The sequence below is a fragment of the Neopelma chrysocephalum genome, unplaced genomic scaffold, assembly GCF_003984885.1.
Source record: "Neopelma chrysocephalum unplaced genomic scaffold, ASM398488v2 Primary Assembly neopelma1_59, whole genome shotgun sequence".
Taxonomy (NCBI): Eukaryota; Metazoa; Chordata; class Aves; order Passeriformes; family Pipridae; genus Neopelma; species Neopelma chrysocephalum.
The window spans coordinates 17,602,230-17,627,794 of NW_020897714.1; the positions used below are offsets into that span (position 1 = coordinate 17,602,230).

The following is a 25,565-nucleotide window of genomic DNA, read 5'->3' on the forward strand; positions in this document are numbered from 1 at the left end:
CAAGACTAAGATAGCTGTAAAAGTAACCTCAGTGATGTGCTCTGAAGGCTGTAGCTCTACTTTTACAAGTAATCAGTTGCTATAAATTCCTTACCTGGGGAGAAAGGAATTGGGGAGGCACTTGCGCCCGGATATTGGGGGAAGGATTTAGTGGCTGCACAGGTGTGTGCATGCCCCTCGATTGTGCTGTGCTGTTTCCAAACAAACCATGATTGCCACCCTACAAAATTAAAGCAGTAATAAGAAGATGAATCTTTCAGGACAATGGATTTCTATGCTAGTAGCTACATATCAATAACAATGAGGCAAGTACGGACTTAAACATTGAGTTCCCTTACAATTACAGAGATGTTTGCTTTAAATCAGTAATATTCTACCTGGGTTAAAGCTTTTGTACTATATTTTTGAGATGCAGGTTCTTTCCTCTTTAACACTGAAGGGTCATGTTTATCTGCTTATTTCAAAGCACATAACACTAACGTTTTAATATTTTGAACTTTACATGTTGGGAAATGGAAACTCAGAGTACAAACAATACACTCAAAAACCCCATTCCACTGGCTTAAAAAGTACGGCAAGACTGTGTCAACTGCATCAAGAATTTTGGGCCACCATTTTCGAGAAGACAGGTACTTTTTCTGAGAAGACTGTTGAGATACCACTCATGAGGCTATTATTTCCTCTGCAGGCCTTTCTTTAAGTGAAATTTGAATTCTAAAATCATATTTAACATTTTCCTTCTCCTGTGAAAACTTCAGCATTCTGGACTAGGGAATTTTTCTTTTCCTTTTTCCCCCTGAGTAAATTGGAAGAAAATTTTCAAGTGAGAAAAAAAAAGTTGTGGTTTTTTTTTCTTCCAGTGATTTATTTTCTAACACTAAAATTCTTGCTGTTTGAGTTATTTTAATGAGAAGTATTTACTGTTTTATAAGCAACTTCTGTAATAAACCCTACTGCACAAAAAAGATTAAAGAAAATTTGGTATTCTGTTTTACAATTTCAGCCTCTGAGCAGACTCTTTTCTTGTAACATCTTTCAAAAAAAGACAAGAAATGTTATGAACAGTCTCCTACACTAACAGTCACACTCTTGCTTCTAAAAGCTGAAGCTCATATTCCAAAGCACCCTTATGTGCCATGACTGTCCTTTCAGTTTCAAGACCCTCAGAACTTCCCATCTCCTGAAGTATATCAGGATGTCTGTAATCCTCAAATACCTGGGGTTCTAAAGAGCACATTTTCCACTCCTCAGCCATCATTCCCTGTTCTCCATCTGCATGCCAGCAAATCTGAGCTGTACCACTGCTGTACCCAACAAATCCATCATTCTTCCAAACAGATTGTGCAGGCCTTCACCAAAACCTTTCCTTCCCTTGTACACCAGGATTTCATAAACTCTGCCTTCCTCTTAACTGTAACACTGTACATCCTCTGCTAGTCTTTTGCTCAAACAGAAGTCTCTCATCCTGCTTCTATACTGGCAGCACTATGGGTTGCCTCATTCATCTGCATCACTCTCCACTTAATGTATCTTCTCCTTCAGAAGCAACTCAAAATGTCATACTAAGCACACAGGAGGATAAACAAAACACCCAAGAGATGAGAGTTTTTATTCTGGGGTCAACTATACATGAAAATTTCTGAGAAATCTTGAAGCTGCAGCTACAATTCCAGTCCTCTTCATAACTTTGTACAGAGTTCTGCACACTGAGACCAAGAACATGCCTGCGAATTTTGGACTTAATCTGATGTTCAACACTGTGTCACACAGAAACAGAAAGACAACACAAAGAAACACCATCATGTTAGGCATGTGACTACGTCAGCTAGACCACTTGCAATAATTAGGTATTATTCTTTCATTTCCTGGTATTCCTGTAACATTTTCTTCTAGCATAATGCAAAATGTAATAGTCAGAAATCCTTCCAAACTGCATTTAGTCACTTCATTCCTTCTGCACCATTCCCCTGTACACAGAACAAAAATATTGCTACTTCAAGAGTTTTTAAAGGCTATTAAATCAATCCTTAGTTTGGGCTGTGGGGAAAGGACAAGGGAACAGGCACAATGCTAAAACCACTGCAAATTTTTACAGGGACATTTCTACATACAAGGTCATTGGGTGGAGTCTGGAAAAATTCAGTGTTGGGGGGTGATGGGGCAAATCAACAGCCTCTAACTGGGTTTTAAACCAGCAATTAAAATAAAGGATGCCACTAACTTCATGACTTCCGAAAAGCACATCAACCTGCTGTTGCACTGTGATTCAGGAAGTAAGAGGCCAACAAAACCAGGCAGGATACATTTTGATGCTAGGAACCAAAGTGGACTGATTCTCAGTGGCCTGATACAGTTCAAATTTCCATTAACAATATAAATTTATTTAGCAGAAAAACAAATGCAAGCAACCAACTAACCAGGATTAAGCCCAGGTTGCAGCCTTATAACAATGTATCTTATAAGGCGGCCTGCTTACTTGTCTAGCAGCGAAGTTTTGGGGACTGAGCCCTGAGCCGATTGCCCCAAGGCCGACGTTGGATAGTGTGGAACCAGAGGGAGACAGCTTGTAGCTGGGAGAAGGGGAGAAGGGAGAGCAGGGAGCCTCATCCCCAAGGCACCCATCTTGATTGGAGAAAGGCAAAGTCAGCTGAAGCAGCAGTTAGCCAACAGCAGGAGTTGGTTAGTGAAGCAACAGAATGTAAGAGGAGAGAAAGAGGGATGGTGAGTGACCAGGAAGAAGCAAAGTTACTTTGTAATAGAAGCTACAAGGACAAAACTTCTGACTCAAATGATCACTTGACAATTACAATTTTGGTCCAAGGAGATAATCAATAAATTCCTAAAGGTTTCTCTTTACAAATACATTTTGAACTCTCATGAAGTTGATTTCTGATAGTGGCTATTATCACTATAGAAACAAACAAATGTTGAATGAATTCCTAATATTAGCGCACACCTACCAACATAATTTGTTAGGAAACACATTAGCTTTGCTAGTGCTATTTATTAATTAGGCCACCAGAGGGAGTCAACAAAACTGCTTTTTGGCCCGTTATACCAAAATGGAGGAGTTAAAAAATTCCTTGACAGTTAACACACCTTCAGAATTTTTAAACCAAATTTAATTTCTGTTTCACATGCGATAGGCTATATTTTAAAAAAACCCCAAACCCTAGAGCATTCTGAATCTATTCGACACTCTCCAATTCATAATGTGAAGCAATTAATATTTGATAACAACGGTGAAAGCTTCTGTTTAAAATCAGCAAGAATATGAAAGGAACGCTACCATAACATACAACAGATGTCACAGAGAAACAGATGTCATACAGAAGCTTACAGTACACGGACATACAGCATAAGGGGTTGTGGAATTTAGAAAGGGTGTTTCCGATAAAAGCCTGACATGAAAGAAGAAAAAAATCTGGAAGACTGTGATTACTTATATTTACTTAGAGCTAAACCATTTTAATTTTTACAGTAGATGACTGTAGTTAGTAGCCAAAAGGATCATCGTGATGAAGTCTATAATAAATTTCATTGCTACCCTTCCATGGAAAAAAAAGTAATTTCCTTCTGTCTACATCAACAGCAGTCTATTCTAGAATAAAAAGCCTTGTTCTCCCCAATTTAGTTTGTCTATTCACACCTGACACCTGTTTTATACACACATTCATTCTACAAACATAACTCTCTCACACCTTTTATTACTGAGCTCATCCAAGGTTCTCAAATTTTGAGTACTTCCAGAGAAGTAGGGTAAAACTAGGACCTTGAACACAGAGGTTGATATTAATTCATCTAAAGATATTTCTCTCACCTTCTCAAAATAAGGCCCACTATCTGTGGTTCCCATGTCTTTGGAATTAGGTGGACGGAACCCAGATCGATCCTTTCTCATCATCTCATTAAAATCCCCGAGATTCATGGTTCGTTTATCTACCTCAAACTTCTTATCTGGGAGACCACCTGTAAGAAAAGAGGAAATTAGTGCAAATAATCTCTACCATTTTTCATGACAGCAGGCTCACAGCCAAAGAAAGTATCTTTAAGATGAGGGTTTAAATTATATCTGTCTCATAATTTAGCATAGTTACAGTTGCTATTAAAAGTGTTGAAAAATTAATGTAGGAAGTTTAATTTATAAGACTGAACAAGCTGGTTTACTTTAGGGTTTAATGTGATGTATTTCTCACAATTTATGTACAGATATAAACATATGCATTTTTACCTAATTATATTAATTTATATATAATTCTCCAAGTCTTCCAAAACTTGCACTGTTATTCATTGATATTCAGTATCTAGAAAGATACCACTGTGTAAGTTTTCCACATATTCTACTTAGACTTTATGGGGTTCGACACTGAGAAATTCCTTGAGATTCTTTGAGAAATTTGGTCACGTGCACATAATTTGATCAAAACTCTCCTGCAGTCATGTGAACTTAACTCTTGAACACAAGAAATCAACTGGTATATCCTAACTTCCAGATAGACAGCCAATCTTCCTCAGTCTGTACACAATGATAACACAAACAGTAACAATGACACTTTTTAAACACCCCCTAAAGTCTGACATTGTTTAGTGAGTAATCTGATGGAGCACAAGGAAGAGATGTCAGTAACAGATGATCAAACTGTAACATACACACTGAACAAGAGATCAACTTTCTCTATAAGCTTATCATCAGCAAGTGCTGACTGAAGGAAGTTTTCAACCTTATACACTGAACTGCTGCCAAGGAACAACTGGTTTTGGTCATATGTGGCACCTGTAAGGTATCGATGCATATTGTTATGCTGAAGTAGATGGAAAATATCTTCATTTTAAAATATGGACATGATAGAATTGAGCTTTACTGGTATTTTTAGTTTTAAAGAATATGGCTTAGTTAGTAGCACAGATGGTCTTTCCAAGAACAGTTTAAAAAACATGTCACCACAATTAACAAGCAAATCTATGACTTTTCCAAAGGAATTTGATGATATCCTACCCTACCACGGACAAAACACTAAGCTTTTATCAAACAGAGCAGAGCGCTAATCACTCTAATACCTTCAAAACACTGTTCCTTCAAAAAGCTTCTCAAATCCAGCATCCCTTCTTTATGTCCAATCACAATCTATTTAAGATTCATAGCTATGCTACTGCCAAGAAGCTACAAAAAACTGACCACTAATTACATGGGGTTTTCTTACTGGCTCAGCTTCCAAAGTTGATCCAGCTTCATCCTCTCAGACACCTTCAACATCATTTATTACAAAATCAGTTGACAAATCACCTACATATCTTGGCTTGTAAATGGAGTCATACTGACCTGGATGAGTTTGTGATTCTATGATCTCTTCCTAACACACCCTGAAAACCTAGAACTGGCTCTGCAAAAGCAGTTATACAGTGTCATGCACAGCATAGTGCTGTCAATGCCTACATCAAACCACCACACAATGCCAGCCATGTACCACCAAAAGGCTCATGTGCTTCAACTCCACTACGGAAGTCCTGTCCGTTAGTTGCTTGAAAAGAAACTGAAAGCGATACAGAGTTGCATCACTATCTGAAATGAAACTGGGTCATTGCCAACACAAGATGACTAAGCCACAGAAACACCCTTCTGTCTCTCCGGTTATCCTGATGATCCAATCAACTACTCAAACATTACTGAATGATGCCTTGTAAAACACACAGAGCATTAAAGAGCACCTTTAAAGGCTTCAAGCACAGATATGCATGTCACTTAGTGCTGAGGCAGCTGCTTGCAGGTAAATTTTGATTACTACAGCTCTACCTTTGGTACCAATAAATATTGGATATTCCCAATAAAATAAGATTATGGTGAGAAAAATCCTGACTACAGCATCACACAGAATGTTACAACAGTGGCAGATGAGGATGTGCTAAAGCTGGTGACAAGAGGGTCAAAAGAACTTTGCCAAAGAAAGTCATAACAAATTCAAAGGTGACTAAATGAGATTAACTCAAGGGGTCAATTCCAACACTCATTTAGGATAGTGTTTCCCACACAGCTCATCACGCTTAAGCCGTGTAGCATTTGCGGTGAGGCTATCGAGAGTGAAAAATCTAGTTCTACTGTGCAGTGACTTGTAATAGCCTGAGGCAGGCAACTGAAGAAATCAATAACAGAAGCTATTTTTTCTTCTCACATCATCTCCAGGTAGCTGTGGTAAATGGGATGTCCTACTGCCAAGAGCTAAAACAGTCCCCTTCCATCAAATGAAAAAGGATTTTCACTTTCTTGAAACAGTAACAATGAATACAAACTACATAGATCATAAACAGTCTTAAAAGGTGTCCCTTCCACAAGTTATAGTTCTGTTCTGTACAGATATACATCCCAATCTTGCATATCAGAATCAGCTGTGTAACTATTCAGTGCTTACAGACAAGAAAGAGGATGCTTTTACTCTGTCTTATTACAAGGAGTGATAAAAGTAAGGATCAAACCCTTCCGAAGTACAGCATGTCATCCTCATAAAAATACTACATGTGATCTTGTATTTCAAATGCATTTAAATTAAAATATACGCACCTACAGACAAGTCCATCTTACTGCCTGGAATGTCGTCAGTTTGACTCTGGGGAGGAAAAAGAAAGAAAAAAAAAATCGAACAATTAATTTCTGACTTCTATGCAATGATGCGAAATATTTCAGAAAGGTGGTATGCAGGAAGGACGTGCTTGTGCCTATGAAAGTTCTACTTTAAACTAAAACTGAATACAAGGATTCCTGATATCACCCTGGACACACCTTGCCTCAACCTACTTTCCTCTAAAGCTGTGTGTGGCATGTTTACCCATATGAAACTAGACATATGAATTCAACAAAGAAAGATGGACACACAACTGCTCTACGAAATGAAGCTCTGTCCTCATGTTCCAGTGGTTGAGTGACAAAACACTGAAAATAGTGGCCAAAATGACAGCTCATCCTCATGACCTGTCACGCCATCAAGTCTCAAATGTGCTGCCAAGTGATTCTTCAGTTGGCAGTAAGGGACAGGGTGTTCCCATAGCTTTCAGAATCATGGACAGTCTAGCAAACTGAATTTGAGCTTGGGAGCCAAAAGACATTACAAACTAATCCTAAACATGTCAGTGACAGCCTGTGCAGCCCTAGACTTCTCACAGAACCTCTGCATTATTATTTTTCGCTAGCTGGCATTACATACTATTCCTGCTTCACAGGATGACAATTGGCACAATATTCTGCAAAGTATTTTACAAATTAGCTTGTCAGAAGTTGCTATTTTTAAAGTACTTCTCTGCAGCTCTGTTTTTTTCTCTATTGTGTGGCTTATTTATTCAGTTTCCCAAACAATCTTTACACATGGATTCCTAACGAGTCCTTTTTGTTCTAAAAAGACCCTGCTGCACAATATTTAAAATGTAAGTAGCCAAGACAGACATAGGGTTGTAAATCTCCTCTTCTGATAGGTGGCTGAGATTCTGAATAAGTAGCCTTGGACTAATCACAGATGTCTAACATTACATCCAGGAGCTGAGGCCTCTACCTTTAGAGCTCTAAACAGCATGCTACGAAAATTAAAATTAAAAAAACCAACCCTACAACAAAACCCCAAAACAACAACAACAACAACAAACAAAAAACCCCAACTGCCCCCCAAAACCCCCCAAAAAACCCCAAACCCCAAAACCACAAGAAACCCTTCCTTTCACCCCTGAACCCATTACTTGCAAGGAAACTGCACTCTCAGAACAACAGCTGTCATGTCATAACGTAATTTTAAGAATCACAGTAGAATTTGTGTTTTTATGAGAAGCCATTCTGAGCCAGCTACTACAGGTATTATAATCAACATGTCAGCACAGAAAATGCAGATAAGTAACTGTGAAACCACTGATCTTTTGACTTATTTAAAGCTTATGCATTTTTTCCCAAAGTTGGACTTTCTATTTAACAAAATTTACTTACCAGCAAGCCCATATTTGAAAACTGTTTGGATAAAGGGTTCATCCATGAATCACTATTTCCTCCTTTTAATGAGCACTGGGAAAAAAAAAAAACAACAACAAAACATTTTTAAGAAGCTTTTTGATTTCTTAAATTCTGTTTTATCCTTGAGATGCACAAGTGTAAAATGAAAATCCTGCTATCAGATTAACCTCCTGAAAAAATTATTTTAGGTATTTGTATGTTTGGAAACATTTACCAAATATTCTGTCTCATACAACTGCTCATTGTTCGGTATATCAAACTGGATGAGCACTCGGTAGAATGTTTATCAAACCTTCAGTTTCAATCTGGAATGCTTTGTGAATGTTGTTTATTTTTCCTCTATTACAGTTTAATATATTCTTTAATCCATTGCACATAGAGGTAGATTTCTTTCTTGGCTTTCTTTCCTTTAGTATGGTGCCTCTTGCAGGGGCACTGTGCTGACCAGGCTGGCTCTCTATTTGGCCTTAGTGTAATTTACAGATTATCGAAACCAAAACTAACACAGTTCAACAATGAAGAAATTTTTCCGGACAGTTGCTTTGGTGGTTAAGATAAAAAAGCTTTAAGTGAGAAAAAACTCCCTAAGGTTAATTTCTGCAAAACAGGAACTGTAAAACTCCCTACCATGTCAAACAGTATTTCCACATCCTAGGAAACTGCTCTGCCCTTGTCTTTTAAGTCTGCCCTACCTATTTGAGGAGAAGTAGACAAAGCACAGTCCTTTTAATATTAACACAGTAAAAACTGTTACTGTACTAGAGAACTTTAATGCAAACAAGCCTTAGAAAAATTTACTCGGGACTACAGCCAAGCTCCTGCTCCTGGTTGAGGCCAAATGTCAATAACAACAAACACAAGACATAAATCCAACAGTCAGTAGAAATAAGAAGCCCATGTGCCAAAGGGACGGTGGAATCCAAACTTCAGCAGGCTATGCAAGAACAACAGCAGCAGCCTAAACAGAACGATGTGTCAGCAAGAGAAGAGAAATAGCCTTGGGATACTTATTTTCATTTAGTAATGGCTCTGCAGCTTACACACCAAAAAAAATTGACACCTACTGGCAGATTTTTTAGTCACAACAGGTGTAATACATTCAAGCAAATCCACAAACCTCACATTTTTTATAGTGCTGTAACAGGCACCTTTCTAATGCTGTAACATATCAGGCAGACTGTTTTCAGACAACGCAGTAGTTATGAATCATTCAAGCACTTTACCTTCATTTGTGTTTTCTTTCCTCCTTGCCCCCAGCTTGTTGAGTTGTGGGAGGAACTGCTTCCCTGAGAGCCTGCTGTGTTCCAGACTCCTCCCTCCTCCTCCTCTTCCCAGCTGGAATGACGTGTTCCTGTCACTGGCCCATCGCTCTCTCCCCAGCCATCTTGCATAGATTTAGAACCTTTAGAAAAAGAAAAAAAAGCTCAAAAGAAGTCTACAATATCATGCAGCTGGTGATGTGACACTGCAAGATCATCTGAATCATCAGAATCCCAAAGGAATAAAAAAAAAAATTCAAAAAAGTGTTTTCACTAACAGCTGTAAAAACTTTTGCATGAATCCCAAAACCCAAGAGGATTTGGTGGTGTGTTCGCATGTCATGTTTTGCAACTATTTTTAAAGAAATGTCAAACCTTTAAAGATGTAATAACACTAAAGACCTCATACAGATACAGTTGCATTTCAAAGGCAACCTTTTATTTTCAAGTGTAAATGAAAGCCTTCAAGCACACTTAAAAAACCAACAGTGCCCAAGACTATGGTTCAGTTGCTTTATCAATTATTTCCTCTATTCCTTCAAACCTTAATACTTCCCTTGCACTGAACTCTTTCACAAAGTAACAGAAACAAGGAACTTTTAGGAACAACAACTAAGCAGAATCTGAAGGAGAGGACCCGACTCTGCTATGCATAATTCCAAAAGTAGTTTAATGTGAATTAAAAAAACTCCTGTACTTGAATCTCTGTTCTTAAAAACGTCACTAAAAAGACTTATTACTTACACTGTTTAAGTATACCAGAAAGCTACAACCATTTCATCCTATCAGTTCACACTTTTCCCAGTTGGCTTCTTTTCTTGCTGGTACTCTCTAGCATTGTCAGGCAATTTAGAATTCTGACCTCTACTGACAAGCCAACAAGAGCCCAATTCCTTATCTTGTCCACTGTCCAACTCTTCTTCCTGCTGTAACTCTTCATTCTGCATATTTATTCCGTTAGCATTTATCTCCTTTAAAAAAGATTTCCATCATCATTATCTTTGTAATAACTCATTCTTCAATTGACTGGGGCTTGAGTGTGGAAATCGGGAATAAGAACATTAACATATATAGCAGAAAATCTGCACATAGAAGTCAGGAACTGTAATCACTCTATCAAGGGGATCTCTACCTTGATCATGCTGAAAACAAGTACAGCAGCATTTCATGGTGGTTTAAGAGCTATCTTAAAATGCATCATAAATAAACCCCCAGATACTTCACAGTAAACATAGCCTTTTAAAGTAGATTTATTTGTGTACCAAAATGAGGGCCGGTAATTAAAAATACTGGTCCAAGTGCAAAAAATCTACCTCTTGACCTTTTCATCATGTTACTTATACAGAAAGGGCTACATTTAAGGATTATGACCGCAGTCAAGAACATAATCTAGAAATATTACATGGGGTAGTCCCTGCAGCTTTAATTTATTTCTGGTGACAGTATTTAAATATACCCTATGATTCCGATTTTACCTACATGACCATAGATTATTTTTCTGCACTGACAACTCTCAGGTTTAAGATTCTTAAACATGAATACAGAGGACAGTGGTGTAAAAAAGGACTTGTCTTCATAACATCTGTTAAATTTTTTGCATTTGTTGAGTGAGGAGGTACCAACAGCTACAGCGACCAAATGAAACTTTCAAGATACGGGCAAAATAATGACATTACAGAAAACTGAATTTATTCCTAATTCTGCCAGGAAATTCCTATGCAGTGTTGGTAGAACTATGTAAATCTGCTTTTTTAAACATATGGATAATGATCTATGCTTCCCTTCTTTGGCTCTTAACTCTTTCTTTTCTAATCACTGCTAGTCTTGGTATCCTGTCCTTACCTCCAACCATAAATTACGCCTTTGCAGGCTCTTTGTTCCAATTTCTTCTGACTTATCCAAGACATTAAATACTGCCCCTTACCCCACTGAATAACACAGCTTTTTTCTTCACTCCTTCTGGGTGCCAATTAGAAAGGAGTTGAGAGAGCAGCCACAGAACACAAGAGAATGAAGATCTCTGCTCTTAACACTACTATGGTAACCTACCATAGCCCAAACTGGAACAGCTATCACAAGGAAACTCTCTATATTTTGCTCCTCTAGAGCTGGGGACAGCTTATGTACAGAACAGCATACGTCTGTTGCAGTTTTTTGCTTATGGTACACGTGCAGATCAGTCAAGAATAAGCAAGTGATCATGCACAGTCTTTAAAGACTATGTTAAGCATTAGCAAATCAACAGAATTTTCACTGGATCAATATTATTTCAGAAGCCCTTATTTTGTTCATATTTAGGTGTCTTTTTACAGGTAAAAGACATCTGTCTAAAAACAGCTTAGCATTCTCAGAAGAGCCAAGTTTGCGTGGCGGGCATGGGAAGCACTACAGCCATCCACAAAAGTTTGTTAAAATGATAACACTAAAGAAGCAAAGCTTTTTGCCTGGTTTTGTTTCATAAATGGCCAAATTATTTAGTTGGGGTGGGAGGAAGGGAGAATGACCCAATAGCATACAATCAACAGAGCACTTCATTTCAAACAATTACATGTTGCAAAAGCAACTTTTTACAGTGGGTATTATCAGTCAAGTTCAGTAACAATTGTGTATTATCAGTAGTTCCTACAGGAAACTTCACATCCCAGTGTCATTGACTTTGGCAGTAACATTGCTTTTGTTTGTCGTTCTTTCCTTAAAAAGACTGAAATAAAAATTGCACAAACAGCTTACATCATGAAGAATAATATCCACAAAAATAAAAGTCTCAATACAGCAAAATTTTAACTTTGAAATAAATTTTCAAGAAATTTCAAGATCTCCTTCATGAAGAACACTGCTGTAGGCATCTAGGTTCAACTATAAATTTCAGTTCTTAATAGTTACAATTTTTCCACACTTACACAATTAAAAAATCCAAAGACAAATTGCATTATCAAAGCATAGATTTGTTTTATATATTGCAATGGCTTCCACAGTGACATTTGTCAGTACTGTGCATTCCTTTTCCTCATATGATCAGAAAAAGTGACCTATCATGTAACAAGTTTATATACCAAGTAACAAGTGGGCAGTCAGAAAAAAAGAGAAAAATACACATTTCCTCACTCAGTGTTTCAGCACTTCCAGAATCAGAGCTGCCCACTAAATTGCTTAGTAAAGAAATTTTTTATTATCTTAAAATACAAAGTTTCAGTCATTTGTAAGCACTTAATCATTCATCCATCAAAACCTTACAATGACATTCAACATTGCTTCTAGGCCTCAGATAACAACTCCTCCAGTATATCAAAAGGCCAAACAATAAAAACCTGCAGGTCCATTGCAAAGAAACTGGTATCTGGCCTATACTCACTAGATTTCATGGCATTCGGGGCGTTGGAAGGTGCATTCCCCCAGCCTGTTGTCGATGCTCCTGTATCATCTACTTCACCCCACCCGGGACTGGTTTCATTTGGCTCACCCCAGGCAGACGTACCATTATCTGGAGCAGGTTGAGTGCTTTTGCTCCAGACTGCACAAAGGAGAGAGAGGTTTCATTACAGACTGTTAAGACAACAAACTATTTACTGCAGTGCAGCACCACGTCATTAATCTACTGCTTCATTCTTTCTGTTGAGATTCCCAGTAGTGTAGGTGCAACAGAATTGACAATCATTCACATCAAGTTTAGAGTGGGCACTGACCTCCAGGGATGAAAAGGAAGAGAATGCTATGATGAGTAATACTCTTCTCGCAGATTAAACATGAACCTCATATCTAATACTGTCCTCCTATCTGTGAACTTCTGTGACTAATTACAAGCATCTAACTCAGGGCTTTTATATACTGAATAAAGAGAAAAGGACATATTCGAAGTACATATGAAACCAAGATAGCATTCTTTTAAGTGTTTTTGAGTCAGAGAAAAGATTACGTAACAGTAACATCTTAATATATTTCTAGGCTATGTAACTTTATCTTGTCCTTACTCCAAAGAAGAAAATATTTTGCTAAGTATTCTTTATCATACAGCAAAGCCAAACTGAACTTAAATAAAAAAGTGAATCACAGACTTGCTCAATTTCAGGTGTTAACTGAGTGTTTCAGAGCAAAAGGTTTTTGACTGAAAGTAAAGAATTTCTCCCCATTTCTCTAATAAATTAATATAAAAAATGTGGTTTAGTCCAGAGAAAAGGAGACTTGGAGGAGACCTTATCCTCCTCTACAACTACCTGAAAGGAGGCTGTAGCCATGTGGGGGTCGGTCTCTTTCCCCAAGTAACAAGAATGAGGACAAGAAGAAACTGCCTCAAGTTGCACCACGGTAGGTTTAGACCAAATATTAGGAAAAGCTTTTCACCAAAAGCATTGGAAAAGGCTGCCCAGGGAAGTGGTTGAGTCACCATCCCTGAACGTATTTAAAAGACCTGTAGATGTGACACTTAGGGAAATGATTTACTGGTAGACTGGGCAGTGCTGGGTTTAAGAACTTTATGGTTGGACTCAAAGGTTTTTGATTCTGCAATTCAACTTCTTTTTTTCAGAGCTCAGACTGAAGACGCAGATTTGTCAGCTAACAAACATCTTTTTTACCGGCAAGCTGACCAGTACTCAGATCACAGTTACTGAGGCACAAGCAGCAGAGGACTGACTGATTCAAATTCTAAAGAAACTTTAAATACAGAACCAAATATTTAAAAAAGAAATTGGTTTTCTCTATAGAATAAAACTATCAGGAATTGTAGGCTACAAGAGTATCTCTTATGCATTACGGTTATATTCGTATACAGGAGTTTAATGAAGAAAGAAACAAGACTAGTACCTGATGCTTGTGATTTGCTAGTCATTGGAGTAGGCAGGCTCTGCTCCCGTGGGGCCTGTCCTCCTTGTGAGTTCTTGTCCCATAGATTCACATTCTTGTAGTTATAACTGCTAGGATCTCCCCATGCTGAAGTGCCATCATCGATATCCATTTTTCGACTGATTGACTGTGGAGAAGGTTCTTCCCAGCCACTAGGCTCCTCCTCTTTGGGGGCAGCTGGCTGTGGTCCGCTGTTCCAGTTCGGGTTTGGAGATCGCCCATTACTTGGAGTTTGGGGCGGTGGACCCCAGGAACCAGAAGACTCCTGCTGTTGCTGCTGGTGCTGTTGCTGCTGCTTGTTCCAGGAGTTGGGCTGTCGACCCGTCTCATTCCACGTTGAAGTTCTTTTACAATCATCCCATCCACCCTTTGAAGCAGCGCTTGTATTTGCACCATTACCCCAAGTTCCAATCTCATTTTGCCCACCTTCACCCCACCCAGACACTGGCTTGTTTCCTGCACTTTCCCAGTTGCTGTTTTTTGTTTGGTCAGCTTCCTCTCCCCAACCGTTCTTTCCAGAAGACCATCCTTGATTAGGTTGCCGTCCACCCCACCCCTGATCCTTACTAGAGCTATCATTCCAAGAGGAAGACGATTTTTCTTCTTGCCTTCCTCCTCCCCAATTAGAAGAATTGGAGTTCTTATAGTCATTCCATCCTCCAGTATTTTTGGGGTCCTTCCACTCTGTTGGGGTTGAGAGCTCACCCCATCCAGACTTGTTTTGATTGCTTTGGCTGGGAACATCGCCCCAGCCCCCTGAGTTCTTTGTCTGTGTGGCAGAGCTCTCCCACCCCTCAGTTCCTTTATCAGACTTCCCCTCGGGCCGTGGCATCTCTTCAATATCCCACACTGTATCTTGTTTAATTTGAGTCTGGCCCCAGCCAGTGTTTGAAAGCACTCGGGGGTCCAAATCAGTCCTGCTCAGCAAAGTCTGCAGGACTGCCTGGCAATCAGGATGCGTAGGCCTATATGATCGGCGTCCAGAATTGTGACTGTCACTACTTCCTGCTTTGTGGTTGCTTCCAGTGCTTTGACCTCCAACCTCACTTCCTGCAGAGCTGGAAGATCTTCCCCAACAGGGAGCCTGGGAATTGCCTTGGTTTTCAGGAAGAGGGTGGCCTTTTTGATTGTCCCATGCTCCAGTGCTAGAATTTGGTTGGTTTGGACCACTCCACTCTCCAATCTTCAGTTCATCAGACCCAGACAGCTGTTTCCATTCTCCCTGAGAGACCCCAGATGTTAATTTGTTCCCTTCACCCCACTTGCTTTCATTTGCATGCTGAGGGCCAAAGTTCCAAGACCCACCACCCGTAGACCGGTTATTGTTATCCCAACAATCACTTCTTGACCCATTAGGTTTTTGAACAGAAGATCCTTTCCAGGAGTCCTCTCTATCCTTTCCATTGTTCCCGTGGTTCCCAGAATTGCTCTGCCCAGAGACTGTGTCAGTTCCAGAAGACGCCCTAGCTGTACCCCAAGATCCAACACTCCCAGTCTTTCTCTCTCCAGTGCTTTGTGAAGGGGTGTCAGTGCTCCTGGAAGGGTTCCCCAAGCCCATTTCAAAGGGCATTCCCTTATTCTCCATAGGGTTTGGTGAACTTAAGTTCAAGGAGTTAGTGTTTCCATTTTTTGGTCCATCAGTGTTATGAATTTGAGCCTGTTCTCTGCCAGAGACAAAGTTAACACCCGCATTTTCCATCTTTGACTGCTGTTCCCTAGAGGTCTGACCTACTGTGCTAATCTGTGCATTGGAGCTACCACTATCAGATTCCAGAGTTCCTTTCCTAGAATTGCCCTCTTGAACCAGTGCCGGCCAAGCAGATGGGTTGCTATTTGGGTTAAAGTTGCTGAAGCCAGAACTGGGACTGATTCTATCTTGTCCACTCAAGTTCCTCCAATTACCTAGTCCGTTGTTACTCTCGGCAGCAGGGTTGGAAGATTGAACAGATTTAGCCTTGGGATCAGATTTCCAGGCCCCAAGATTACATTCGTTTCCAGCGCTTCCAGACTGGCACTGGCTTCCTTTTCCTTTGTTATTAGTGGTGCTTCCTGGCAGAGTGTTCTTCTCCAAGCCAGGGTTCGAGGCACTGTTGTTATCGGTGGTGTTTTCGGAAGAAGACTCAGCATCTTTGCTGGCAATACAAGGCCACTCTTCCATGTCAGACCCGTCTACAATCACCTTGTCCCAGATGTGAGTTGGGTTGGCGTTGGTGCCGCTGTTGGAGGAGGCTCCAGGACCCCAAGTGGAATTTGCATAATTTGAAGCAGCAGCACCTCCAATTGCTGAATCTAAAATAAAAAAAAAACAACCAACAAAATAACACCCAGGGAAATCATTAATAATCAGTATTATTTACAAGTATGGAACATCACCACTGATTAATACTTTCATTAAAAAGAACCCTTCCCTCAAATGCATAACAAAGTTGCTCTGGAAGAACATCAGGCTGGGAAGCATCATGGAAAATACTGACAAAACATTACAACAAACTCCCCAAAAGCATTTTGTGGACATTTGAAATCACCCACTGACTCGCTACTTCTGCCAACAGTCCAGCGTTAAGTTCAACACAGTTAATGAACACTTTTGATACTGGTCGTAGACTTTTCAAATACACGTTTAAAATTATATTATATATAGAACAAGAACGTGTATGCCTATTCATAGGCATGTGTGTGTACACACAGCTGTTGGTTTGCTCCTCAGCTGACTCAAAGCAACTATAATTTATTATAGATCAAATGATAAAAGATTGAAGATGGAAAGCACATATGAATATATGAAACTGAAGAAGTTTATCCTTCAGCTTCAAATATCTTTTTCAAATCGATTTTGCTATCAGTTTTTAGTTTCAACCCTTCACAAAACAAATAAAATTAGTTCCAAAAGCTACTGTACATCAAGAGTCCCAAGCTCTGCAAGTTACAATTTCTATGTAGTATAAACACGCTAGCTATATTCACTATGTAACTGCCCCACATTTTGTCACTGCTTTATTTACCTTAGACACCACAGTATGTGGTTTTATGAGCAGCTAAGCTCATCTCTCTGCCACTGGACAGAGAGGCTAGTAAGAGATCTCACTTTTCTCTCTCAGCAGCTCTCAATTCTTCAAGTTTCACCTCTCATTTGTGATGGCAGTCAAGCCATTTAACTAAGTCAACTGCATTCTCTAACAATGCAAAACTGTCCACTTTTTGACAGGTTAGGTTTTTGCTGGCTTAGCACACTGTATGAGGTAACCTGCAATTTCAATGAACTTTGGAATCACTATAAGGAAATGAACAGAATAAACAACAATATACAGAGCCCCTTTCTTTCATTTGGAGTGAACTATTATTATGTCCTACATGGTATGACATCACATGCACAAGATATTTGTACAGCTTCAAAGAAGACATAAATTAATACAGTGCCACAACAGATGAAGCCTATGTCAGTGCTGACAGCATGATGACTACATGTACGCAGACACATTATCACCATTTTAGTTTAAAACATCAGCCAAGATTCCCTTGCCATCCACATTACTACCTGATACTCTAAATAATTCGAGTCCATTAGAACCTCAGTGTTGTCCTCTATATAGGGTTCCACTCGTTTTTCCTCTATATTTTTAATCCAAGGGATTCTAAACTGCCCTCACAAGTTCCCAGTGATGAAGACTAAACACTCGCCCTCGGTCAAAACCACATACAGAACCATAATATATTATTCAGTTATTCCACTTATTTTGCAGAGTATAGACTCCATATTAACAGCTGCAGCAGCATTCATACCTGGATATATACTGTTACTACCAGTACTGGCTCATATGACAGCTTCCATGCAAGTAAGGCAAACAGCTTAAAAAAAGTGGATAACCCTCCCTGCCTCAATTCCTATGCTATATAATAAAAACTGACAATTTCTGGTTGCAAATACTTTCAATAGAAGATAAGATCAGCTTTCAGTGCCTGTCTGAGGCTTTCAGCTCATTAGCTTAAACAACCAACATCCACTGAATGCCCTCCAGATCCCCCTTCACTGAGAGCTACCAGTAAAGATCTAGACTTTACAGCAAGGTTTGAACTCCCTCATAAGCTCTGAATATTGATGAACAGTAGTTTGTCTTCACCCATTAAACCTCAGTCACCAAGATCCAAAAGACCAAGAAGTTCCCAAGTACGTTCTGTTCCTTCTGTTGCCTTAACCTCAAATGCAAACTTAACAATAGCAAGGAAGTATGACTCTAGTGATATTTATATCCGTCTATCATTTAGCACAGAGTAACCCTTTTTTCTCCTTCCAATTAAAAAAAACTGATTAGAGTGATCACAGGAAGAGCTCAAGAAGAACAACCAAAGACAAGCTCAAAAGACTGCAGGGTTGCTTGCTGTCCACTGTCTTTTGAACTTACAAATGATTCAGCAACTGAATGATGCATGAGCAGCTATGCACTTAACAGGACCTTCAAATCAGTGACTTTAACAGAGCATTTAATTTCTGTGAAAACATTCTAAAAGTATTAAGATTGGGATGCTAACATAGTGTGCTAGATCACAATTTAATGAATTGTTTTATAAAACTAGCATCCCTTTGCTATATTTGACAGTGACATCAAAATTTTGGCACTCTGGTTTTGTTTAAAGATAACGGGCAAGGAATCTTGGTTCTTAAAGGGACTCTTCCTTAATAACAAACATGCTGAAAATGAAGCTTCTGATCTCACTGAAACACAAAAAGTTACTAGCAAATGGCTACTTTTAAGGAGTCCTGAAATCAAGTTGCAATTTTGCTGTTAGAGACGGTGGTGGACCTTAAGAGGAATGTCGTAATTACTGAAAGACTTTCACCAATAAAGTATTTGCTTTTTTGTCCAAAACTTTCTTGCATGTCCTAAATTACTGGTATTAGAAGAACTACACAGAACACGTCACCTCATCCCCTTGTATTGGTACGAGACAATAGTAACCTTGGTGTCATCTTTCAGGGCACTAGTTTTGACATCTTACAGAAGGATTTCAATACTAGTAGAAAAAGATGGATGTAAAGAAGGATTACGTGTTGATCTTTTATATTAAGGCCTCACCAACTCCATCTATGGCCACCTAGTGAATATAAGAACACGAAGGAGTAGGTAAGCTGCATTATCTTCGCCTTTGGGAACCTGCTTTTTCAGGTGGGATGAATTAATCACAGTATCAGTGCATATATGCCTGATTGAATTGGGCCCAACCTGAAATTTAGTTTGTCAACAGGCAGGATCTCAGATGGGATAAATGATGTGCAAGACAGATAGCAATACTGTACTTCCATAAGCACTTTGAGGGAGCACCACAAGCGACAGCCTGGTCTTCTTCTTGCCCAGCTGCTCATTCCCACTCCTCTGGCACGTCATGCTAGCACGTATGTTCCCACTGGCACTCAGTTAGGTGAATTAGTAACAATCAGACTGAAACTGGATTTAAAGAACAACCTGATTTAATTTTAATACAAATCAGCTCCCCAGCCCAGTTATAACTGCATTATAGTGCAGAAACGTGGACGGGGTGAGGCAGGTCTGAAGGACCTGAACCCTTCTGGGCACTCCTGACTTAAATCAGGATAAAGCAACTAACCATTGGCTAATACAGCCATACAACATCTTAGTTGTTAATGCACCATTAACCTAAATATAAAAATATGAGAATTCATAATATAAAATTTCAGCCTCAGGGAAAAAAAAATTAGGTGTCAAATAATCACACAGAACTCCAAAATGGTCCTCATATAGTACACCCAACAGCAAAAAAAATGCTGCTCATGATAAATCTTGAAAACTTTTAGAATGCTTCACTACCACAAATTCTCCTTATTCAGTCTACTACAATCACTGTATACCAAGGTATACAGAAGGTATATCAATGCTAGGACTTCATATATGAAGGAAAGACTTTAGGGTGTGTTTTTTCCCCCCCCCCTCTTCACTTTTAAGGTGATTTATCAAAAGCAGTTATCTCTAAGACATCTGTTTCTAAAGTGATTAGTTAAAACTCTGCCATTATAGTTTGACATTCACTCCGCCCTTTATTAAATAGTGAACAAAGACAAGATAAATAATCTGTCAAGTAGGGATTTGCTACAAAGGAGTTCAAATACTGAAACCACAAAACAAATGGAATTATTAATTTTCCAATAATCCTTTTTAATAAGGACAGCCATCCCATCTAGTGTACTTGATTCCAGAGCTACAAGTTACCTCTGTGTTTTTAATTCTCAGCCACAGAGAACTATAAAAAGTTTATGCTCTCTAAGACTGTGGTAAAAAAAAATCACCATCCCATTCATCTGGCATGATTTTCAAAGGCAAACTCAGACATACTGGTATTGTTATTTTTTTCTTTTTGGCTTTCAGGCATTAAACACCCTTATTATTAAAACTGAAGTTGTCCTTGACTTTTCAGGTCACCTAATTCTCTCCTTTAGAAGGCAGATATCTTGAGTGGAATTTTGTTTTTTCTATTATTATAATTTAAGAAGAAATATTACAGCTGCTGCAATTCCCCAAGGGTATAAAAAATTGAGGAGCAGCCATAACTTCCCCATGCTCATAAGACAATCCTTAAATCAATGAATTTTTTTAAATTCAAAGTGAATGGAAAAGTAAAAACGGGACAGTCGCCATTTGTATAAGAAGGCTTATATAATTAGAAAACACAAGATTACTACTAAAAAAAAAAAAGTCAGGAGGAAAAGGACCATCTTTCTGTTTCATCCAGATCAGAAGTGACAGACATCTGCCCTTCACAGACCTGGCATCTACACGTCTGCTATACCATCTACACAGATGACACAAAAAAATGACAAGATAGGAAATTCATGTAAAGAAACTTAAAGAGCTAATAAGAACTAATCGGTGACAACCATAAAACTGTTTATTCACGCAGCGTGTTTACCTTGCTGGGGATCATTTCCGCCATCCATTAAAACCACGCAAAACATACTTGAAAAAAATTAACACTTTTTCTTGTTCCACCTAGTAGTAAAAATTTTATCAACTGCTGCCAACAGCAAGAGAAGTCAGTACGTTAAAATAGCAAAAGCTTGCTCTCCAAAAGCAATGAGAGGAGTTTCATTATATAATGATATGCCCATGCATAATTTTAGTCATCCCTTTTCTGCGATGCACAAACACTTGCTCATTTAATACTCTTACTGTTACTTGCCTGTTGCAGTCCCACTGTCGCTCTGCAGCAGTGCTCCTGTCACTGGTTGTGCGTTGTTTGGGTTTGCTCCTGGTGCTGTTGGGGGCGGAGGCCCTGCTCCACCCCCAAGGAGCATACAGGATGGCGGAGGGGGCTGCCCACGTTTCAGTAACACTTTGTGGTCCTGCTGGCAACGGAATCGCGGCGGCACCTCCCGAGGCATGTAGCGGGTGGCGCTTGGCGGTTGTCCGTTCGGCACTGCCACCCTTTTGGCATTGTTGCCACCATTGACTGGTGGCGATGGAGAGTTGCCAATTGGGCTGGCAGCCACTGGTTGGCTTAAACTTGGTTTCGTCACTTCGGGCACTGAAAAACAGGGAGAATGAAAATCAGAAGTTTTTCCACTTAAACCTGTGTTAGCTACAAGAACTCGCTGTGACTCTTTCTTTTATTATTTAATTCCTCTCTGAAATATGGTGCAGCTTCAGTCGTATCAACAACCAAGAACAATTTAATAAAAGAAGCAGGAATAAGCAGTAGCAGCAGACTTCAGCTTCCATGTGCAACTCTGTAGTCGAGGATGAAACTGTGCCCTCAGCAAGTATTTCACTCTTAGTCCAAAATTTCTTGCAAATGTAAAGTTGGCAAAGAATACCTCCCTAGACAATGAGTCATTTTAAAATACGAGCAGTCAAATATAACTGGCCCTGCCTCCCCTCTCTGTTCCCTCATCTTCAGCTGGTTTTTGGATTATTACGCATCACTTACTAGACTACACAGCCACTGTCTAAACAAACAAAAGAGGGGAAATAACCCACCTCCTCTTGGATTCAGAGTTAACAATTTTGAGTTCTCTGTACTGCTCTTAAATAAGGCAGTAATAGCTGACTCTTATGCCCAAGGCACTCCTACATACAGTGACTCTACTGGGCTTGTTTTAAGTTTCCCAGCTGGTCACCAGGTGCCCCTATAAGCAAGGACGAGCTGCTTCTGAGGGCTATTAGGTATTGGAGAAGAAGAAAAACATAAACAAATCCTTGAAGTGCTAACACCATCAAAAATTTGCTTAAGAGACTCTAGACTCATGTCCCCTTACACTGTCCACGTGCTTTTTTGAAACACAGTAAAAAATTCTTAGCCAGACACGTAGAAGGTGTTCAGACATCAGACTCCAAAGGCAAGGAAAATTTAATACACCTACTCCAGCCTTTGTGGAAGATTAATATAAGAAAGCATTGTCCAGAACCCCCCCCCCAGTGAAGTAAGAATAATCAGTAAAACTTTTACTCTTTAAACCGTGAGATCAACACAAGTGAGCCTCTCTTTGTCAACATGAATGCATTATTAATCACATTTTATTTTTATACGGGTTTCCTGATTTCTCTATAAAGGTTTCATTGCCCAAACCCCAAAAAGGTATTGTTAGCTGTAAAATCAAGTTATTTTAGTTCTTTTCTGTCAATAATGGCAGTTTTCCCTCACAATTTACAGAAAACTGACATGCAAAACAAGATTAAATATATTTTTACATCAGCTAAGTTGTTTAGTTTAACTTTCAGGATGCTCACGCATCAGTCCTGCCTCATCTGTTGGACTTTTATGTGCTTGAACTTAAGTTTTCAGCAACAAGTAATGTTCACCCTTTTTGGTACCTCACCAGAAGCAGTACTTTCCTTGTCTTTCATTCAATTTATACAGGCAGTTTCAGCTTTCGGTTACTTGCCTAAAACCTTTGCAGAACTAAATATTTCAGCTAACTTATCCACAGTCCTCATTCCTTCTTCATGTATTTTGATGCTGACAACACATGAGCAGAATAGTTTCAGGTTCTCTATTTTAATCACCTTAACTTTCATTTCTTCTGAATACTCATCTTCAGTATTTCATCTTGACTCATAATTCCCCTTCCTTTTTCAAAGTTTTGATCAAGGTCTGAATCTGAGCTCAAGTCAATAAAAGTACTCCTAAGAATCAAAGATTCTTACCTTTGGTTTTTTGATCTGTGACCTGCAAATTAAGAGCAAGAATGTAAATAGAGTTTTCAGAACCTCAAAACAAACACTGAACAGGTTGTGCTAAATCAAAACCTTATTGTATGAGCACAAGAACAATATTTGCAGCAGTCTGTCTCTCTGCCATCTTCCCATTTCACCTTTCCCTTAAAATCTTTTCCAAGAAGAAATCCTAAACCTTACTGGATTCATTGCCACAACTACGAAATGTACCAGTAACACCTATAAAGGAAATCTGTTGAATGCAACAAGAAGTTAATTACTGCAATGAGCATTCATGCTGGCCAACATACCCATTATGGGTTTTGTTGTACTACTACATTGTTTTGGCATAGCGGATTTCAAGCTTGTAGAGACAAACACACCACTGTTATATTCTCTGGAATCATGTGTATTGTAACATGTTTTGAACCTGTCCATCAGGAGTTCCACTGCAGAATAATGAAAAACCCTAAAGATCATCATGTGTCAGGTTCTATGACACCTATTCTTAAAAGAAATTGCTGAACTAGTCCATAATTCTGGAAAGTACACAGTGACAGTATAGCATAATGAAAGCACAAGTAAAAAGCAGTTTATTGTTGAAATCAACGAAGCCAGAACTCCTTTGTATGGTAAAGAATAAAAAGACAAACTGCGCTGAATTGCTAAGGCATCATTTACTTTACAAAGATGAAAACTGAAATACGCAAAGTGGAACATTCACTGTAATAGAAAATCTTAAGCATTGTAACTTCACAGAATTACATAATCCAAAAGTCTCCAAGATCATAAAAACGCATCTATACCAAAACTGCATCTGTAGCAAGCCAGATGTTAATTTTCAACTTCACTTATGAAAAATCCATATATACATAATGGATACATCTTCTTAGACACAGTTAAAAATTCTGCTAAGCACTTATTGACTCTGATGTTGCACTACTAAAGGAAAAGGGAAAAGTTTATTCATTAACACAATCTGGTAATGCTGATGGATTTACTACAGTCAACCATAAGCAGTAAATTAGTAACTTGTCTACTTGGGAAAACCCCATTTTACCAAATCTTTCAAGAATTCTACATGAAAACCACACTTTGATTTCAGAAAAAACCACAAACTACTTCTGCCTATCCTGTATCTCTGTCCTAGTCAAATTGATCTGGCTTTTTCTAAAATTCAAAAGCTGAAAAAATGTGTCACTGTCTCAGAATTACAGCTGTCATCTCTCTGAGGGCAACCTATGAGCATCAGCAGATGAGGAGCAGCTACAGTGAATGAGAAGGTGGAGTCAAGCTCGGCCTTCTGATAAGCTACCAAACAGCCCCCTGGACACCAACCACAGGAATTTAAGCTGTGAATTTGATTGCACAACCCCTCTTGAAGCAATTTTTTAATTTTATTTTATTTTTAAAGTTTCAGATGATCCAGACATAAACAAATGTTTCATGTTATACCAACTCTGTTTGAAAAAGGCACTCCCAAATTGTTGCTGCTTATTTGGTGAACACCTCCACAGTCACTAAGAACAAACATACACATTTATGTCCTGTCCATTCAGTTGCCTGATTTGTTATTCTTAGGTACATCCAAGTATTACTCTTAAGTTTAGCCCCTAGGAGATTAACTTAGTCTTTTTACCCTTCCCAAAGAGTTTGGCAGAATATCATAACATCCAGTAACACTGAGTAACTTAGTAGGAGAGAGACCACACAGGAAAGCTGGCAAATCTTGTATTCAAAGCACCAATTCCTCAGTAAGCACAGCACTGTTATCAAGATGATCAGTACAACCTTTTTAAGTTTCTCTTTTATCATTGAATATCAGCACATAATCCTCAAGTCACTACTCTTTATTCATCAAGGTCTGCCTCCTTCTGGTTCCTACATATACTTTTTTACCTGAACTTTAAATAGCAGCAACACTGAGGCAAAAAGGCACTGAAGAGACCTTATTCTGTAGCTACTGATCTTTTGCACTATTACTGGGAACGTATCAACACAATGACTGCATAAAGACAACCAAACACATCAGTTTATCTGCATCTAATTTAAACTGATAGACTCAAAATGGTGAGAAAGCCAGATTAAAACCACCCTGTATAAGTCAAAATTTAACTGAAGTTGGTGCTGTCTGTTCTCAGCAGAAAACTACAGAATCTGACCTTTTGTAGGATCTGTTCTTACTGAAGCAACTGAGAAACAAACTACAGAAAGAAGTAAAGCCTGCTCTTAATTTCACATAATTGCTGAGGTTGGAAAGGACAGCCTCTGGAAATCTAGTGCACAGTTTCCACTGCTGTTCCCACCCGGCCCCAAGAGTCTCCT

At 39.0% G+C, this 25,565-nt stretch overlaps 1 protein-coding gene across 16 annotated transcripts in view; it reads right to left on the reverse strand.

Moving 5' to 3' along the window:
* TNRC6B (trinucleotide repeat containing 6B) overlaps positions 1 to 25,565 on the reverse strand; it is a 137,757-nt gene that overhangs the window by 27,306 nt on the left and 84,886 nt on the right. For 12 of the 16 annotated variants that reach the window (XM_027680192.1, XM_027680177.1, XM_027680176.1 and 9 more), the window contains 9 exons: positions 23,232 to 23,253; positions 21,268 to 21,612; positions 14,041 to 16,368; positions 12,593 to 12,751; positions 9,205 to 9,383; positions 7,958 to 8,032; positions 6,554 to 6,599; positions 3,821 to 3,969; positions 95 to 220 (listed from right to left, as the gene is read on the reverse strand). In XM_027680192.1, the coding sequence (XP_027535993.1) occupies positions 95 to 220; positions 3,821 to 3,969; positions 6,554 to 6,599; positions 7,958 to 8,032; positions 9,205 to 9,383; positions 12,593 to 12,751; positions 14,041 to 16,368; positions 21,268 to 21,612; positions 23,232 to 23,253 (3,429 nt within the window). The remainder of the gene's footprint in view (positions 1 to 94; positions 221 to 3,820; positions 3,970 to 6,553; positions 6,600 to 7,957; positions 8,033 to 9,204; positions 9,384 to 12,592; positions 12,752 to 14,040; positions 16,369 to 21,267; positions 21,613 to 23,231; positions 23,254 to 25,565) is intronic. The other 4 variants (XM_027680179.1, XM_027680181.1, XM_027680178.1 and 1 more) reach the window with 3 other exon arrangements.